General features: G+C 44.0%; 1 protein-coding gene across 1 annotated transcript; it reads right to left on the bottom strand.

The window, feature by feature from the left end:
• Positions 1 to 2,790: 2,790 nt before the first annotated feature.
• Positions 2,791 to 19,305, bottom strand: TECPR2 (tectonin beta-propeller repeat containing 2). Its single transcript, XM_053475606.1, has 19 exons — positions 18,887 to 19,305; positions 18,470 to 18,598; positions 18,197 to 18,328; positions 17,940 to 18,097; positions 17,259 to 17,571; positions 16,719 to 16,848; positions 15,829 to 16,233; positions 14,808 to 15,616; positions 14,465 to 14,648; positions 13,985 to 14,158; positions 13,566 to 13,746; positions 13,220 to 13,361; positions 12,442 to 12,682; positions 12,214 to 12,303; positions 11,748 to 11,981; positions 6,183 to 6,331; positions 4,017 to 4,158; positions 3,591 to 3,740; positions 2,791 to 3,426 (listed from the first exon to the last, which is right to left on the bottom strand). The coding sequence occupies exons 1-19, from the start codon at positions 19,100 to 19,102 to the stop codon at positions 3,278 to 3,280; spliced, it is 4,128 nt and encodes a 1,375-aa protein (XP_053331581.1). The 5' UTR covers positions 19,103 to 19,305; the 3' UTR covers positions 2,791 to 3,277.
• Between the last annotated feature and the right edge of the window lie 1,071 nt (positions 19,306 to 20,376).

The following is a 20,376-nucleotide window of genomic DNA, read 5'->3' as shown; positions in this document are numbered from 1 at the left end:
ACCATTAACCCCATAAAATCCATATTCATTATTAATAGATGCCTTTATAGCTTTTAAACATCTAGTTCTTTAGTTCAGCCTCACGGGGAGGGTCGATGAAGCATGGGAATTCTTCATTAACCTCTTATGGTGAGGAAAGGCATTTACTAATAATCCCAGACAACGCAGTTCCATCCTCAACGTCTCCCCGTGTAACGCAAGATGTTTGTAATATTATAGCCCCCCGGAGTTTTTTGGCACTTAAAGAGCTGATGCCTTATTGCACCTTTGCTTCATTTATAGAGATGACCAACTATTACTGACATTGGCTGTTTTTAAAATATTTATTAAGTAATGAAACCTTAATGTATCCCCAATGAATTCAAATGGATACAACTGAAAGCATCAAAACATATAAAAAACTTAAATAAAAAGAATTCAAGTACAAGAGGGAAGTATATTTCAAGAGGAGCAATATTAGGATAGAAGATTAGTCTGAAACGAGAAGGTGAAGCTATACTTCACTAGAAGGGTAGTACATAACTGGAATAGCTTTCCAGCAGAAGCCTTTTTATGCAATCTTGTGCAATGTTACACTCCTGGATTCTGTATACTTGGAAAGAGACGCATTAAGCATATGCGAATGAATGTGTCCCCGGCTCATTGACGTAGCACACTCTGCTGCGCTGCAGCTGGTGCAGGGAGATAGATCTATCGGGAAACACTGCAGCAGATGCAGCCTCGAGTTAACACGGCTAGTTTATGTTTGTTTGTATTTCTTCTTCTACTTCAAGCGTCTGTATCTTACCTACTGAAAAATAACTCCGTATAGCTCTACAAAGGGAAAGTCATATGGGGGGGGGGGGGGAAATAATAATGATAATAATAAATAACATATCCGCATACGCTCCTTCTAATTGTTTAGTTAATCTTTATCTAATAGCCTAAAGCTCTTTATTTAAGTTACCCTGGAATCTTTTCCTCCTGTTAAATGCTTATTATTATTATGATGTATTGTTTCATATAGCGCCATCGTATTCCGTAGTGCTGCACAGCGGGACATTGTTATAAAAGCTCGAACTTCTTTTCATTTTATATATTAAATGACTCCATACATGCCGGTTCAGATTAACATGGTGTACAGTTCTAGAGACCCCGTATCCAGAACGATATTGCTTTATAGAAGGGAGTTCAGAAGAGGGCTACTAAAACGGCAAGCGGCTCGCAGGACAGACTAAGGGATCCTCGCAGGTACGGCCTCGAGGCGAGAAGAGAGAGAGAGAGGATATGACACAAACACTTAAACATAATTGTCTCTAATGATTTATGAACTAATCAAAGTATTAAATACACCCCCCAAATCAAATTAACGCCCGTTCACCAGATCTCTGCCAGCACCGTATACTTCATTTTAATCAAAGGATAAACGAAATGACAGGAGGCGTGAGAGTGATTTCTGGAATTAACAAATGCATTTGAAATATTGGGATATTTTTTGTAAGAAAATTGAATGCAGGCATTTAACTAAACGGTGCAGACCTAAGAAAAGGTGACGTCTCGGCTTATTCCTCTTTAACTGCTGTCTGGCATTTATTCACAAGGCAAACAAATCTACCGTGTACAGCCCCCCCCCGGCTACATGGGGGCTCTCCCAGAAAGCACTGTAAGCATATGTGTGTGTGAGAGTGTGTGTGAGTGTGTGTGTGTGTGTGCGAACCTAGTGACCTCAAGCATGGAGGACCTTAATACGATCCTGGTATCTTAAACGAGCGTCAGACCTTTGGCCTTTGGACGTGATAAAAGTCCCCCCCCCCAGTACATACCAAGGGATCGCGGTGTTAAAGGGACAGTTAAGCCAACACAAGCCCTTTAATGCATACGATCGCCACGTGGTCCCCCCGTGCTGATGCATGTGGGGGAAATCTCTGTGTTACCTCCAGGGCAGGCTCGGGGGGGGCTATTGATGAATATCTGACCATGTAATATGAATCCCAGCGTACTGTGTTGCAAATCAATAAATCATAATTGATCTGGGACATTGAAAGTTAGGATGGGGTGTCCCAAAAAGTAAGACCCCCCCTCCAATATATTATTTTGACTTTTTTTGCCCCCGAACACCGCCTTTATTGGGAATCCGTTCCTCTCAGGTTGTCTTATATTTTACCGTATGCACTTTTTCCTCAATAAAAGCTCATTGAAATACAGACAGAAACATATATTACATATGGAAAGAAGCACACGGTGCCAAATAACTTTATTATTTTATTTTAACAATAAGAAAACTGTAGAAATGATTAAAGCTAAAACAGGTTCTAAAGAATAAATTAGCATTAAAACCGCTCGGTGAATACGGCTTCCACATAAATTACAGTTAACTGTGATACAAAAAATATCATATGCGTAATAACAGATTTTACTACATATCTGCACATAATTAGCCGACCCTTAACCCTTACAGTGGCTGAAATCCGCAAAAAGATTCCTTCTCATCCGGCAGAAAAAGAGATTTGGAAAGCACAAAGGTCACAGGTCCAAAAGTGCTCGGAAAAGTCGCAAAGACACCATTGTGATTTCCAAAAGCACGAGAAAGATGAATAAAGTGAGTATTTACATAAAAAAGGCCCCAGTGGAAATGTGGAATATAAGCAAGGTTGTATTGGCAACTATAGAACCCTAGGATAAGACAAGTGTAATATATGATTTAGTCGACACGTGGCTCCGTCACGCCTAAGTAATCTTGTAGGGGTTTATTCACTAAACCAGGAGTCGCGGTCTTTTCTCACCGACCCCCAAGGAGCTTTGTTTTTCTAATTTTTTTTTTTTTAATAAGGCGTGATAAAATGTCAATGACATCATTTTAATAATAATAAAAATGGTGGCGTCCCTTTTAAGAGCTACCAGCTCATGCTACAAATAAACAAACCTTTGGAGACGGAGATATCAAGTTTAGTTATTTTAAGGAAATACACCATAACATGGAATAGATATGTCTTGCACCCAATTTAAGATGCTAATTAGGTTCTAGATGCGTTCTAGATCCTTCAATGAGGAATGAGATAGTTCCAGTTGTTATAGCTCATGCAGTGTATGGGGTCTGTATGGTTGTGATACGAGGTTTTCATGCTTGGATCACAGATCATACAATACAGCGTCTCGAGTCCCTGTAACGTGTACAGCAACATGGAACCCCCCCCGGACCGGGCAAAGTGCTTTCATATTACGTAGAATATGTTAAATTAGGACAATACAGACTTTTAGCAGCAAACACGTAACAGCAGCCATGTTCCGCGGGATGGCGTCAGATTACCTCCCACTCATCTTCGAAATCAGAATGGATTAAAACAGTGTCGTTTTTCGGGGGGTTAGGACAGTGGCTGTAGGTCTTCGTGAGTCGCTGAAGAAGACCCCCGGTGGTACCCACCGCCCAGAGCTCATCCAGAGGGGTCGCTGGAAGAAAGAAACAAGATGGCAACGAGCCATGCACCGGGCGTCATAAAATCGGAGGTAAAAGAGGCTATAACCACAGTAATCACCCCAAAACTTACCGACACAAAAAAGATACTGAAAACTCAATGTGATGGCAGAAAAGAAGCAGACCATAAACGACGCACCTGTTAACCAAGCCATGTTTCCGGGAATCTTTTTCCAGTAGTCACCGGCTGCGTTCTTTTCAGTGACCCCGTAGCGCCGCGCGATGTCTCCGTTTGGACAGCGAGCCCACACTGTTCTGGCGCTAACCGCCAGCTGACACGCCTGCAACCCTGAACAGAGAGAAGAATTACGATATCGGAGGTTTACACATAGTTCTGACGAGAATATGTGCCTATTACCCGTAATCTGTCACATTCAGGGTTAAAAAACTGGGGCAAGACTAAATAATATAACCGGTGGAGCTGGCAGCGAAGGGGTTAAGTACCCCAAAGCCAGGTAGATATAGCTCAGAATGTGTTCTCTTTCAGACAGGGCTCTATAAATCAATCCTTTTCCAGCTTAACCTCGCGTGGCTCCTAAATGAAACCTAAATTTGTCCAACTCACCGGGCACATGTTCCCAATCAATTCCAACGGGCATCTCGTCGGTAATTCCAATCCTCACGTAAACGTTACACTTGTTGTCGAGGGTCCAGAGCATGCCGTCGGTGGGGCTGGAATACACGCTGACCAGGCTGATTCCTACAGGCTAGAAACACAGGATCCTGGTGAATTACTGTAACCGAGGACAGGGAATACATCCTCCGCGGACGTCGGAAAGCACGTTAGATCCGCGCGGCCCAAAGCACTCTGGATCCTGGATTCATCGATACAAATATTGGAGAGCCAACACCCAGTTTGTTAACGATGCATTATCGGGGGTCCCGTCTCTTTGCCAGGAGAGGTAATAAAATACCAAACAGCACACATATTGGCAGAGATTTTATATTTTGTATATATTATATATATAACTATATGTATGTGTATGCATATATACATATTTATATAGGTGTGTGCTTACGCAGGGTTAATTGGACGGGATACATACACAAAGATCAATACAATAAAACTGGCGTAAGCAAGGAATTCGAGGAGCCGCGGAAATAAGAAATTTGAATTAAAAAAATATATATTTATAAATATGTAAGATATTAAAGTCTTCCTGAGCTATGCATTCCCCGTTTGCTCAAATTGTAGACGATTCACCCGAAAACCGTGTTTTAAAACGGCAGCAAATAAGGGCGTTTCAGGGAAGCGGCCAGGTTGCCGAGCCGTTGGCTCATCTGGCGGTATAAGATGTGCCGGAGACGTGCCTTCTAACACAACAGCGTCTCTCTGCAAAACAAGCACTCTATTTAAATCCGACGAGGCCCAGAATAACCGGGACGCGATTATGTCCTCATTGTACTCCGGCAAATTCCCGAGTGACAACACGAGACTATTAGGACAGATCCACTGAGTCACCCGGCAGGAATCCTGGCGTGCCGAGCGGCAATGTTCCTGTTCCCAGGGAGGTTATGCGATGTCACCTGAGGGTTTAGGTGAACGTCGAAGCTACCGACTGTGTACAAATGGCCGGACAATCCAACCGTGGATTGCTTTGTGAGCCCAGAACGACTGGGGGGGGCAGGAGGATCCAGGTCCCCTGCAGCGCTGCAGGGCATCTGGATCTTAGTCTCATAGTCAGACCTATTTGAGGTATGATTATAAGACGACCCCGATTATAAGACATTAATAAGCATTTGCTCTGAAAAAAACCTTATAATCGGGCAAATACAGTAAATAAAATGATAAATTTTTCCTATCATTAATATTGCGTAACTGGTTTGCAACACGTGTAACAAAAAAAAAATCTGACGTTATAAAACAAAATAAAAAACAAACAATCAACGTTTAAATAAATCGAGATACCGCTGCATTTGCAGGTGGTTAGACAACTGATTTTGTTCTCGTATTGTTTAACCCCCGCAGAACAGTCACGGTAACCAGCATAGCAACCAGGTAGCAGGAACAACAGTAAAACGATCCCCGGCTGTGTTTGCAATAGTGCAGCTGGTATAAAGCCACAACAGTCTCTCTTTGCCGGCTAACTGGAAACGAGCCATTCTTGCCATGCAAATATAAACAAAGCCACGTATTAAATAAGTCACATTGCGCAGACGTGGTTTGTTTGCTTAAAACATGCATCGGAGGAGCAGAGATATGTGACTGTATCATTATACATGGATGGACACAGGCGTATTTACCTTTGCCACCTCCTCACGCGAAGCCGACATCCTCATGCGCAGCCTATGGAGTCTGTGCCGACATGGCACGGTCTTCCACAATGTAAACGAGCCGGACGGGGAGATCAGTGATCTCTCTCGTAGCCGGCCCACTGGGTGTCCTAATAGCCCAGGAAGATTATCTGCCCCGCAGTATTGTAGCGGGGGCCGCTGTATGTTGCCGTACATAATTACATTAGTGTAATGTGCGATTCGTATCCTGTTATATCACTCTGCTAATTTGCATTTGCAACGGCTTTTATATCCGTATCATCAGAATAGTACACAGTATTGCTATAGAGGGGTCTTGCGCCTCCTAGCCCACCGGAGGGTTTGGCGGCCCAGCTTCCTTTCCGAAGGATACCTGCGACAACCCTAGATTGTGAGCTCCTTTGATCAGGGCCCTCCTCACCTGTTGTCTCTGTAAGACAAATTGTTATGTTACATGCTCCTTGCCTGCTAGTTTTACCTGAATGGGGGGCTCAATCATGATCCACGCCGGCAGCATCATACTTGGGTTCAGAGGCTGTGTTCCCACTCGGAAGTAAACCACTCCACTAGTGTCACAAGCCCAGATATGCTGGTTTCCACACGACAAGCTGCATAGTCTCACAGAGCCTGCCACACAGAAAAGGATCGTCAATTAGGGTCAACCTCATGCAGTTTCTGGGACACGGGCGCTTTGGGTACAACCGACATCTTTACTCGGATCCGAGCATGTGGAATATCATTAAAACATCCAAGTGTGATAAAGGTGAGTACAAAGAATCACGAGCTCACAGAAACCGCACGGATACATCGAGAATCCGTGATAGAAGCTGGAACAAATAACGTTCAGCTCTGTTGGAGATTTCGCCATGGTCTTCGTGGCGAAGGGATGACCCACGGTGCGAGCGCCTCTCAGGCACAGAAAGGGAACAAGATATTTTTACCACTTGATATTTTAGGGTATTTATGGCAATGGGACTGGACACAGACACAATCTCTCCGCTTTATCACTTTGTGCCTCGAGTAGAGACCTGGAATGAACTTCCATCCACGCTACAGATACACAGATCCACCAACACGGCTTGACCCACCATAGGACGTGCACTAGATGCACAGCATTGGGCAACAGACCAGGGAGGACCATGGGCATGGACATATGGGCAGCCCACCAGACAGATCAAAGTGTATCCTATCCCTCCAGAGTTAAACAGAATTTTATACACGAAACAAGGACCACTTAGACGGAAAGAAGACATCATAAAGCGTCTAAAAGTCATCAGTAACGTCAGGGAACCACGTCTCCCACTACCGAATACTACAGTAAAGGATCCCAGGGCTGCAGATATATCATGGCCGGGAACGGTCAGTCCTAGCACTGCGTGTTTTTCTAATTCTTTGCCATCGATGGGGCCACCGTGACGAGCCAGATCTCTCTGACACAACACGCTTACGCCGGATGAGACTCTCGGAGACATGGCGTTCGTTGTTGGAGGGATCTCGCGCTCTTATCACACCGTACCACCAGTAACGAGCCCGCTCTGGTTTGAATAAAGCTAGGCGTGCCGTGGGGGGGGTCGGGATGTTGCTTAGAACAGACTGGCTTAGAATTCTATCGCTACGCAATCAACCTCAATTTGCATTAAAATGGCTTTTTTTCAACAGATTCAATGTTGCCGAGGCCACAATAAGTCACACAGTTTAAAGTCTTCACAAGAAATAAACAAGACTAAAAAGAAAGACAAAAAAGCATAAACAATTGTAAACAATGTATATAAATAGCTACTCTACTGCTTAGATCTAGAATGTGATCCGCTAACCGAGTTGGCCCACAAACCTACAGGAAGACGGAGACTAAGAAGGATCCAAAGCAGGTGTTCCCACTTTATAACATATGTCACACTACTAATGTCCACACAACAGGTGTGCGGAGGAACCAAAGGGGCGGAAAAACTCCAGGAAGCTTTCCTACAGAAATAAACCTGTGGCCAATAAATAGATGGAATGCAAACAATCAGATATACTTCACAACGCTTGTGTAATCACCCTTATTTATGCAAAAACCCAAGAGATTTTCTACATTAAGGCTATGGAGCATCTAACGCAGTGTTCCTGGGAGCGAGAGCTCGGAGGTGGTAGAAACGGCCGCGTGTGCCCAGTTCAGACACCATAAGCCCAGTTTGGTGCCAGGACGGGCAGTGCGTGCCGCCGGGTGGGTGTCATAACAGACCCACGCTGCCCACTTCCACTGGAGACATCAGACGATCCATGCGCCCATAACCAGAGCCTGGAAGAAGTGTGCCAGCAGCCAGCTTGACACCAAATGAGCTATAATTAACCCTTCAAAGGTTATGTCACAAACCTTTGGCATTAAAAATATTCAAAGATACAGCAAAGGGCAAGGTGGAAAAAAAATAAAACCGGACATATAAAGGAATTGGGTCGACAGGAGCCAACAATTACACAGCGCACACAAAGAATGCTTTACACCTATAAAGAAATAATTCACAGAACTGTACTGGATGAAGAAGGAGGCGGCAATTTGCCGACATCTGGTTTTACTCTCGTACAGAATTTGCCCTTTAAATGTCTGGAAACAGCACTCGCTGACAGCAGCCGGCAGCCCTCGCTCCAGAAATGTGGTGACGGGACCCAGCCGGCAGCGGATTACCCGGCGGGTGACAGTATACACATTTCTCAGGATCCTGTTCTTGGCCCCTCGCACAGCTCGGTACAGTGCTGTGCGCACAGCACACAACGGATGCAACGTTCTGCATCCCCCGGCAGCTTTATGGGGCTTAAAAATGGATCTAATGTTTTTAATCCGCGCCGTCCTGCATACGACTGCAACGATTTTTAATAAAAGGGCTCAGCGTGCGGAGAAAGAGGTTCATGAGGATTAATCCGTATTTAGTAACTTTTCAACTGGGCCACAGGCTGCCTAAAGCCAAACGGAGTTACGTTTAAAGAGGAATCCTGGAATATAGTAGTGCAATCACCATAGCAACCAGTGGAATCTTTTATACGCAGCATCAAACTTCATATCCGCGGTTTAGCAGCAACCTGTATTATTAACTTTATAGTCTACAAACCCCTTGTTTTAATAAATGACACATGGATTTTGGATTGCCCTCTATGCGTTCCTAAAACCATCAGCCCCAAAACAAACGCTCCAGCCCTCGAGCGCGACTTTCCAGCCCGTGGCATTCGGTGACAGGGTAGGATATCGCTGACTGTCACATGAGGCCGCAGCTGTTGAAATGCGTCGTAGCCGACGAGCGTCACGGGCCGGCCGAGCGGCGTCTCGTATCGCTCACAAAGCCGAGCCTCCGTAAAAACAAAAAACAAAACAAAACAAACATCTCGGCGTGACATTCGCCAAACACAACGTTTAGAAATAACCCCCCCGAATCAAATAATATCCAGAGACGTACACTCCGGCAGGTTCTCGCCAGCATCGGCGCTATTCGTACCTGTTTATTAGAAGAAAAAAAAACGCCGTCGGCCGTCAGTTTGGAATGAAAAGGGCATCGGTGCTAAATTTGGAAGCTCTGATACGGGTCGTGTAACCTTACATAAATGTCATTTTACTGATATAGCTAGCGAGCGCTCAACAAATATTGGGCGTGCGGAGAAGAAAACGTTTGGAAAATTAACCCTTGCCTATGGCGGGCAGTAGCGACAGCCAGCGAGGAAAAGCGGACGTCGCTACAAATGCCTTTTTTAACCCTTTGCAGGATCACAATATCATTTCTCATCTGGCACCCAACAGATTGTGGGTGGCTTTAAAATAAAAAATAATCTCGTATGAGCAGGTCCCTCCTTACCGGTCAGATCTTTATGTTTTATTATTGTTATTATATCCTGTCTACCCATTGTACAGCGCTGTGGAATATGATGGCGCTATTTAAAACAATAAAATAATAATAATAATAATTAAATATGGCAAAGTCTCTAGAATCGGAGTCCCTCCTCTGGTCACGCTTGCGCTGGCGGAGACTTTAGTAAATTTTGCGTGGCGGTCTATCGCTGGGTTTTAAATATTTTCCAGGGGATGTCTAGTCCGCCAGCTACCTGCTTTCTATACCAAGCTGTAAAGGCTGCGGAGACGACTTCTCATGGTTTAGGAAAAGGCTCCTTTGTTACTAAACATTTACTAATGTTTGGATCCGTGACGCCTCGGCCATTAAAGATAAACTCGTGGCTCCTCCGCTCTTCATAAAGGGGGCTTCAGCCTTCGAATGCTGCGTATTTACCTCCAGCCTACGCCAGGGGCTCTAAAGAGACCGCCCCGTGCGCATGATCAGAAATCATGCCAGTTATTTCAATGGGACTCAAAAAAAAAAAATATATTTTTACAAGCAAGCCCTCTATATATGTTTTTATTCCGGGACGTAAAGTTACGTCATCAGCGATTTGGACGCAACAAATTCCATTGTGCGGCCCAAAAAAAGAACGCAGATGTTTCAGAAACGAGCGAATGTTGTTAAACATCGCTTGCAAAGCACAGAGCAGAATGTTTTCAGAAGAAACCAAACACGCACCTGCAACATTTAAAACCAAGCTTAATTTAGGACCAGGACATGTCGTTCCAGCTAAGCTGAGTATGCACTAGCACGCGCGGAATGATCCCGCCACCGGTAATACGAGTTTAGTGAACTTGAAATGCTCTGCGTGATAACTGCTGACTCCGTCCTCGCCGAGACATCCAGCAAATCTATCACAGCGGGGGATTATTTTTAAGAAAAACATCTTCCATCGACGTACATAAAATAAGATTACCATACCGTCTGTTCAATAATTATCCAATGCCCATATTGCTATTCTTTTTAAATCGCATACCATCCTCGCATCCCACGGATAGCGTCGATTAAAACGGGGTCATTATTTAGTGAAAAGTCAGATCTTGTGACCACCTGAAAACCCCAGAAGCTACTAAAACAGGGGTAGGCAAACTGTGGCTCTCCAGATGTTGTGGACTACATTTCCCTTGATGCTTTGCCAGCATTATGACTGTAAGAGCATTATGGGAGATGTAGTCCACAACATCAGGAGGGCCGAAGTTTGCCTACCCCTGTACTAAAATATTACACTGTGTCGGCGCCGTCAAAATCATCGTCTGGTGCATTACGGCTATGTATGCCTTCACCATAAAAACCTTGAAGGCAAGGAAAAAACAGGGGCTGTTTGATGTGACCGACGCCAGCCCGTGTACATTACACAGATGGGCAAACTTAAAAACCTAGCGGCACGTCATAGATAATAAGGAATATTGCTATAAGTGAAGAAGGAAAGAGCCCAGAGGTCACAAAAGCCTATGGGACTCTGAATGGTCTTCTGCGTTGGCTCTTTTACCGAGCCCCTCTGTCACTAGCAAAGTTTTGTTAACCATGATCCCTCGGTGAAGACTGCATTGGAATCTTGGCATCCGTGACGCTTATCTACGTTATGACAAATATTCAAGACACGACATGGCAACTTCTATACAAAGTGCAACAACCAGCCGCAGGCCCCATATATGTTACCGGCTACCAACACCACCTAACATGTCCATAGGAACCCGGCTCCCATTGGCAAGAATGGAAGTTCTACTGATCATGTGTAAGAATCATACTAGGGTATACTAAGGTATGCTTCTTGCTTTTGATAGAGGCAGCTGGGGGAGGAAAAAAGACAGCAGTCTCATTTTTTTAACTCCAATAACCAAAGATTGCCTTCAGCAGTAAAATGCACTGGACGCCACATAAAAATGCATATGTATATCAACCATGTTAGATTTTGCTTGGATAAAAGACACAGAACTTCCCGTTTTTAGTTTGCTGATTGATACAAGATTAGGGAATCTGGAGAAAAATACTCCCAAAAAGGTATTCATTTCCTTGCCCTGACATTTGGGACTGAAATCTGTTCTTACAGGGAAATCTGAAAAGGTTTGCATCGTTCTCTCCAAGCAACAAGCTTTCCAGATGTGGCAGACGTATCACCTTTTACATTTTAATGTAATGTAAGTAGTTAGGAAGTAAATAAATCCAAATTAAGTTACAATTACCGAGCTGTGAGAGGTCCAGCTTTGTCCAATGCATCCCCGTCGGACATGTTTTGGATAGAGTTCTGATGAACACCCCTCCCTCGTTATCAAGCGCCCACAACGCATCAGCGCAGGCCGACAAATGGACCACCTCGGTCTCCGGAGGCAGCTGGACGGTCGATGGTCTAAACGGAGGGTTCAGATCACTCAAACAAAATAGATCCTTTCTACTTTGACAAATCCAGAGGACATTTCCTAAAAAAAAAACACAAAACCCACCACATTACCATAAACAACACAATTCAATAACCACTATCGCTCTATATTAGAAAACATGATGCTATGTAGAACCTAGAAGACAACAACAGTTCTTACTGTGAAATTATACTTCGACTCTTACGTTAACCAATCTTTCTTTTTTTTACGAATTCCTGAACGTTCCGCAGCGATCTCAAGAATCTGGGCAGATTAGTATGGTTTTACGCACCTTCTTTGGTGGGTGAGGCAGAAGCTGATACACTGGCCCATTTGGTGGTAGAGGCAGTGCCGCGTGGCACAATATTATGCCAGTAAGTACCTACAGCAAAGAAGTTAGAAGCATAAGTAGCCATTTGTTGACAGAGCTTGAATACAGGAATGGGGAATGGGTTCCATCGTTTGCCCGGGGAGCTTTCTAGAGCAAGATCCAGCGCTTATAAAGTAAGTAAACACTCACCTACTAGGCTGCCTTTGGCCACATGAAACTCGTTTTTACCCGAGGTGATCCACACCCCGCTGCTGTTGACTCCCAGTAAGCTGGGCTGGCACTGCGACTGCTGAGACCAGAACGTCATTCGGAGCTTGTCTGCTACTTTCTCAACGGGAGCCTGCGCCACGTTGGCCACGGACTGCGTAGCCTGGATTAAGGTTTGAAACAGGGTGTAATGGTCGAAAACAACGTAATCCGTGATGCTGACCTGCAAGAAACAGACGGCATAAATAACTGAAGCATTTCCAAATTATAAAGGAACCCTAAAATCCACCAAAACAGTGACAGCTCTCAACTTTTTCAGCTTGTTTACGTTATAGGTCAATGTCCTCCTCCTGCCACGTAGAAGATCTACCACTCATATGTATGGGGCATTAAGCGTGGATGCCGGTTGAAGTGAAATGAGTCCTCCTGCTTATAGGGGGGATTTAACACAAACGAGAAGTGGAATGGGACCCTATACTATTTTACTTACTAGACTTATGCAAACTGATCAAAAACTATCAATTTTGCTTCCTGTCCTTTTAATTCAGATGAAATTCAGAGAGGTTTTTTTTCCATTCGGAAACAAAATCTGTTGTTTCTCTCAATGTCTCTCTACGTTCTCTGCCGAGACGGATTTGCGTCACCCAGCACAATTCTTCAATACATATCATTTGGTTCAGGAAGCCCAATATTCTACACATTATTTACCAAAAAGAATAGGTTTCTCACACAATAACAAGAAGCTGACAGAAATGCCTACTTGCCACCAATGATCGTCTTCCCCTTGTGGCCTCTTTGGAGTCACCCCAGTCCGGAACCATAAGTTACCCCCGGCATCCAGCGTCCACACCGTATCCTGGTCACCGAGTGTCACGCACACCGGCTCCAGAGCCTGCCGCTCGCTGCAAGAAACCGGATTTACAGATTTGGGTAAAATCTCAAGTTGTTTGCCCCACGTACGTTTTGAGGAAGATCACAAATTATTGTATTCCAAGGTTTACATGAGCAACTGACAATATTTTCTTTTAGTATTTGGACCATACCATTATTAAACGTTGGGGGTTACATAGTATTAGTATTTTTTTTAAAATGTATTTATTTGATACCTGATGAGATCACATTTCCAAGCCTCCCCTTCGGGCGATAGGCTGCTCACTCCTTCCCTGTACAAGAGCCCGTGCTGTTCGGTAAGAGCCCACACAACGTTATTCCGGGCTGTTATCTGGGATAAGGGGCAAGGGCAGTCTACTTTCACAGCTCTGGCACAAGGCCGGTCAATACTCAAACCTAGGGAAAAAAAATATATAATAATAAAAATTATATATATATATATATATATATATATATATATATATATATATATATATATATATAAAAATGTCATTTTAGCCTAATGCTAGTAGAAAACTATATATAATTGTATAATATATATAATTTTATCATAGCCAGGAAACGAGTTTCACTGAAACAATGAAAAGGTTTTGCCCCCAGACACATACATAAATATATCGTAATTGTAAAGTACCTGTTTGCAAATACAGATCTCCATTCGTTCTGATGATCCATGCGGTGTCATCACTTAACGCCACGAATGAAGCTTGAGGAAGAGCTTCGTACCAGTGCCGCTTCCCTTTGATTGTTACTTTTCCACAAGCAAAAGCCTTGTCCGTCTTTTGTTCCACCTTCCAAAGAAGGGCCCCTAAAAAAAGAACTCATATGTAAGATAAAAAAACTATAATAACCGCACCTGTTTATTACTACGTAGAGTTGCCTCAGAACTTGCCATCAAAGAGGTACTGTCAGATTTGGGGGAAAAAACTCAAAAAACTTTGTTAACTTTTGTTAAAGTAACATTTTAACATTATTTGAATTGATATTTCCGGCTCTGATATCACAGCTGTTTCACCCAAAGGTGTGTGTGATATCATAACATATAGACAAGCGCATGGTGTTAGCCTGAAGACATTGCAGAAAGTTCAATGACTGGTAAGCAGGGGTATCTAACCTGAGGGAGACACTGCCACCTGCTGGACAGAATCTTCAAACTTCTGCCACCACAGCCCCGCACCAGGTAGAGCGCTGCAGTAAAGCGATCCTTTATAATCCAGACACCATATATACTTCTCCGACACAACTAAACTCAGAATGCCGTTGGCAGGTCCCGAGTAAACCATCCAACTCTCTGCAAGCTAACAAAAAATAAAAGGCAAATATATCAAAGTGTTCAAAAGTTACGTATTCATGTTTAAATCCAGTCTACTGTTAGGGCTCAGAAAAGTCAGGAGAAACCCAAACCAGTACGCAGAGCCTGACACACTAAACACATACATGTCTTAAAGCATCATTACCTGCTCTGGTTTGGTTAGAGCGCTTTCTTCTTGGGTGGACCGATTCATTTCTTGGGAGACGGCCATGTCCGCTACACTAATATCTGAAGAAGAGTGTGGAAACCTATGACCGTAAATATCATCCTCATCACTAGATGCCCCCATGTGATCTCGGTCAGCCTGCTCAGTTTTATGCCCTCCGGTGGCTTCTTTAGAATCAGCTAAATGAATGTAAATGCTTTGACTGCCATCCCCAATAAAACTTGACAATGTGTAGGAAGTCACGTTGGAGGATGGCATTTCACAGCCTCTTTGCTCTTCATCTGTAACAGTGGTAGAAAGAGGGTCCGTATCCCACACACCAGCGGGCTCTTCCAGATTCTCACTATTCATACAGTCATTTAACTCGTGCAAATTCATGAATGAACCGTTGTCCTGATCCAGCAGAGAACCTACGCTTTCCTTTTGAACCAACTCGTTAAGCTCCAGACTACCAGCAGGTTGTGGTTGGTTTGAGGTCACTGAGGTATATTGGTCTTTTTGGGTTATTTCAACCAATTCTTTCTCTCTTTCATTAAGATGATCGCCTTCATCTTCCAGAGCAGGGGCAAGCGACTCGACAGGCGGAACAGCACTGAAGACATCCATACTGCCATCGTCAACAGCTTGGTACTTCCCACTAAGAAGGCTCTCCTGGGAGCTCAGGTGGTCTATACTGCTGCTCGGCATGCTGGGCGTTGTAGAAAAGAAGTCAGAATTCAAGGTATAAGGACTGTCTACACTTGGAGTGCTCTCAACTGATCCCACGTCAGAATTCTTGGGTCCGTTTTCTGATATCAGAGCATGTGCCAAAGAGAAAAAACAAGCCACCATTAATTAGCTACGCGGTTAACACTCCTACAAGGTCACAACATGTATTGTTGTGAATTGCAGGGTAGTGTCTTCTAAATCAGCTATACTTTTGGAGACAAAATGTGCTCCTAACCTCTTACTAACATCCCACAAATATCCCGCTGAGTGCCAGAATCTGCCCGGAAATTACCTTGTCTTTTCTTTTTCTTCTTTTTAACTTTGATGGGTTTCACGATAAGTTCCTGGTCAAACTCTTCGTTGCTGATCGTGCTAAATCTTTGCGACGCCGGCTGGTGTTCTCTCGGCACGTTATTAGGAGACGCATTCTGTCCCCCGGCTGTCAGACTGAATCCGCTGTCGACTGAATTTAAGGAGCTGCTCCTGCTTTTTACTTCCGTGGGCAGAGAGCAACTCCGTACTCTGGCCTCGCCGGGGACATCTGGAGCAATCTCTTCGTTCTCTAGGTCACATATCTGGATCTTCTCCGTTTTTATAGTTTGACCGGGTGTTTTGGGCTCTCTATCGGACACGTTTTGAGTTTTGCTGTTCTCCGGAGACAGGGCTGTGTGTGCCCGGAAAGGGCTATGCAGAATAGCTATAGAAAGAATTACAGAACATTTAGTTGGGGAAACCTAACCAATTACTTCCTCTTCCATGTATTCTCACCGTTTTAAACATATTAACCTATGTCTATAGGTTTTCCCAGAATTATTTCCCAATCAGTAATTGTCTATCTTTTTTTGGCCAACTTGCCCAAGACCACTGGGATCCTTAAGATCCCTGGTGTTAGTAGGGTACAGATCATATAGGACTAAACGTTGAAGGTTTACTTTTCAGAGAGGGAAGTTCTAGTAACAGCAAAGATATTCAAGGAAAGATGTAACGTACATAAAACTATCCTACAGTAAAGTGAAGAGTGATTCCAAAAATGAAGACTAGGTGGGGCAAAGGGTTCTTTTCTGTCATCTCTGTAAGTATCTATGTTGGGAAATTACACTTCCACAAAACATCAAATACTTTGTGAAATGAACAACTAGATTGACACTACAAGTTTTGATAAATTCCACGTTTGATACAAACCAGATGCTACGCCTTCAGGCATGTCAGAGATTCGGATAATTTCTCTGTCCCCCTTGAGGAGAAATATCTCATTGTTTGTACATGTTACAGACACGATGTCCCCAGCACTCTCCAGTCCTCCAACAACAGCCTGAGGAAACAAAAGAACGTACAGATAAGCGCTCCGCCATTCAGACCGATGTCCATAATAAAACTATCAGATCCGTGAAAGTTTACTCGTATTTCATACTAGGCATTGTAATTAATGTTTCGTCTAAGTGGAAAAGCCCCTTAAACAAACAGCTGCAGGAGATCAATGTTTAAAAGGAAACTACAAGCCAGAGGATGCGTTCTTCGAAAAGATTTAGGACCATCAACCAAGGCTGGTCCTCAATGTTCTCTGGTGACACAGTGGGGGTGCTGGGTTCTTTACGCTCCACACTGGTAAAAGTTAAAACTCCAGCCACCCCTTAATGAAGGCATAATCTGGTATCCTGAGTTTCTCTTACACGGATAGCCTGCTGCACTTTTTAAATTGTTCACTGAATTGGGAACATGTACCTGGTTGAGCGTGTCTATCAGATAGATGCTGTACTCATCCCAGCTCAAGACCCAGCCATCATGTAGGAAGCATGATAACAGACCGAGGTGCTTCTCAGATAATGTATATTTGCCATCCTTTGAAATCTCTGCACGAGGGTATAACTCAAAAGAGTCAAATTCTCGAGACAGCACATCTTTCAAAATAAAAGTGGAGTGGACAGATCCATGAACGTCGGACTTCCAGAGACGCAGGCTTGGTCTTGAGGCAAATAACGTAAGGTCACTTTGCTTGCAGAGCCCAGGTATGAAACATGCTCCATATCTACCATTGCTGCAAGATTAAAGAGAAACCACATAAATATAAGCTGCATAGTTCCTAAACCAATGAGTTATAGCTACAGGTCTTCATATAGGGCCGAACCCATCAAGCATCTTCTGCCAAGATGGGCCGAGCTTGCTCTGAATCATACATATTTAATGCTTGAAGGTTTCTTGAAAGTGTTTGGTTAGCATTCTCAACTAATGTTTTGTTTTTCTAAATGGAACACCACATTTAAACATCAAGTTCCACGTAGAACGTCCAAAAGGATATCTGGCTCCTGTTTGTCTTGCGATGTCAAGTATTGCGCATAAATGGACGTCATATCAAGAACATATCCCTCCACCCCATAAAAAAAAGAAAAGAAAAAACGTCCTTACGATTTCCTAGGCTGGTTACCAACTTGCTTTACAGACTTTTCCTCTGTGTAAAACAATAGACATCTTTGGGTGGTTGACACCAGCAGTACCTTCTGACTGTAGTCCAGCTGGACTATAGAAGATAACTCCTCAAGTATAAGGCTGGGGTTACAGGAACCCTGTGGGCACAGACATCATTTAAGGGGTGACTACATGCAAACACTAAACCGTAGTATAATAGACTGTTTGTGCTAAATAATAATGACGAGCATCGTCACCTTGTCAAAATCCAGGTCAGACTGTATAATCTTTCCTCTGGCATCACCAGAAAACAGTTTCATACCATTGGGACTCCATGCCAGTGCCGTGATGCCGCTCTTGTGATTGCCAAGAACATCAAATCGCCTTAACTGTAAAAATCAAACCATCAATAGTAAAATGTACAACGTGTGAAGCCATGACGCCTAAAACATTACAGATGCAACTCACCCTGCCAAAAAATACAATAGTCCCGGTTCAAACCTTCTGTGATTTATGTGAAAATCACTAACCTGTTTGTTTCTGCCGGGTAAGGGGGACACCAACTGGAAGACGGCCACCCTTCCCGATACTGTGCCCACGGCTACCAGGTCATCAAAGCAGCTCAGAAGCTTCACCACAGAGATGGACTCCATCTTTCCCTGTCAACACGGGAAAGCCGGCAGGTAGATTAAATATCACACTACACGCACAAAAACATATGAATTCAAAGCTCACTGGCCACAATAAATGTGGTGGGTGTCCGGGGAGAGTGCTTCATATAGAAAGCATGGCACCCTGAGGCTGGGGGCAGCTTTATTCCTTAAACTTCCAACGCCCAGACAGCGAGGAACCCTACTGGATCTCTGAGACACGCGTAGCATTGGCCAGTAAGACATGACGGCTGCTGGGATCACCGTCACTTTGTCCACCGAGTATTGGCTCCTTACCTCCAGGTTGTACTTCTTCATCTGGTTGGTGTCCCGGCAGTACAGGTAGAGCATACCGACACTGCTGCCGATTGCAATATAGTCACTATTGGCGTCAAGCGCGGTCAGGTAGACCAGTATGGAGCGGAACCCCTTCTGCACCTTTACGGGAATGGCATTGAGAACAGAATACAGAGGACAGAACTCCTTAAACACAACGTCTGAGGGAGCAGCCATGGCTTTTGATTCCGTCACCGCCAATAAAGCCTGGTTATTCCATCACCGGAGCCCGGGGTCATCTGAGAAACAAAGAGGAAGAACAACGTGACTGTCTGCATAATCACAAGGCAGCCGTACAGGTCTTCATCGGCCCACTCTCTCCTAAACACAAACGTCCAAGGCGTTCAAAGGGTGTTAAAGTCCAGCCAAGAAGTCCACAGCTTGGCACAATTTTGGAGCCGCTGACCTGGTCCCCCCCCCCATGATAGATCATCTCTCAGGTTTATCGATTGTGATTTCTGATGGCGCCATTAAGACCTCCAGCAATAACCCAAAGCTCTCCGAGACGCTGCCAAAGTCTTTATCTAACACACCGTATCAGAAAATGTAACGGCGCGCAGCATTAATATTATCTTTTATTTATATAGCGCCAACAATTTACACAGCGCTTGATACAATACATATATTCAAGGGGTCTGACGAGACGAGAATCCACAGAATAAGACAAAGCGATACATTTATTTACAGAGCGCGGGCAGAGTGCCACAAACACGATTTGAGGGTCACATCATGACACGCACAGAAAGAGAAGAAGGTCCAGATCCTTCAAGCTTACGATCCATTACTGAGTTTATTGTTACTCAAAATAGAAGGTCCATGTTTTTAAGCAGATGAACCCCTTTCAGGTCCCCGAACCGATTGCCATTTCGGGTGAAACGCTCCATTTCACCGACAAAAGGGTCTTCTTCATATCTGTTAAACTCGGGCAATCACGGCAACAAGTCAACCACGTCTAATAGTCCAGGTAACCACACAGCCTATTCTTTCTGCTAACAGTAGAGGGATTCCAGATCAAAGTATCGGGGAGGACTAGGAGAATAATTAGAGCTTAGAAAAAGCACAAATCATTGGGTTATCTTCCATAAAGAGATGTATTTTTCGCTCCAGGTGCACTCGATGAAGATGAGGAGCGAGTTTCCTTGTATACATAGATTTGTTTTGAGGGGTAAATGATGGTGATCAGAACACTAAATCATATTTAACCTCCATGTATCTGAATTACCCCCCGGAGGTTAAGTATATGGAAAGATTCAGGTGCAAAGCAAGAAAAGTGGCACTCAGGGGGAAAACATTGGTTGCCATGGTGACTGCATTACTTTAATTTTGCAACAAAACCGCTCAGCATACAGAATCCCCATAAGCCTATTTATAAAGCAAGTCTGAGGCAAAGATCTAAATGTGGAGTAGTCACCATGGAAACAAATACAGCTCATTAGAGGTTGAAGCTCCTG

This window comes from Spea bombifrons, chromosome 9, assembly GCF_027358695.1.
Source record: "Spea bombifrons isolate aSpeBom1 chromosome 9, aSpeBom1.2.pri, whole genome shotgun sequence".
NCBI classification, from domain to species: domain Eukaryota; kingdom Metazoa; phylum Chordata; class Amphibia; order Anura; family Pelobatidae; genus Spea; species Spea bombifrons.
This window is presented reverse-complemented; position numbering and strand designations above follow the sequence as displayed.

Excerpts from the sequence above, each read along its gene's own strand:
- TECPR2 (XM_053475606.1), bottom strand. The coding sequence starts at position 19,102 with ATGGCTGCTCCCTCAGACGTTGTGTTTAAGGAGTTCTGTCCTCTGTAT. Across the intron at positions 15,617-15,828 it reads GAAGAAAAAGAAAAGACAAG|AAAACGGACCCAAGAATTCT; the intron begins GTAATTTCCGGG and ends CTCTGATATCAG. Across the intron at positions 6,332-11,747 it reads GCTGGACCTCTCACAGCTCG|GCTCTGTGAGACTATGCAGC; the intron begins GTAATTGTAACT and ends TCTGTGTGGCAG.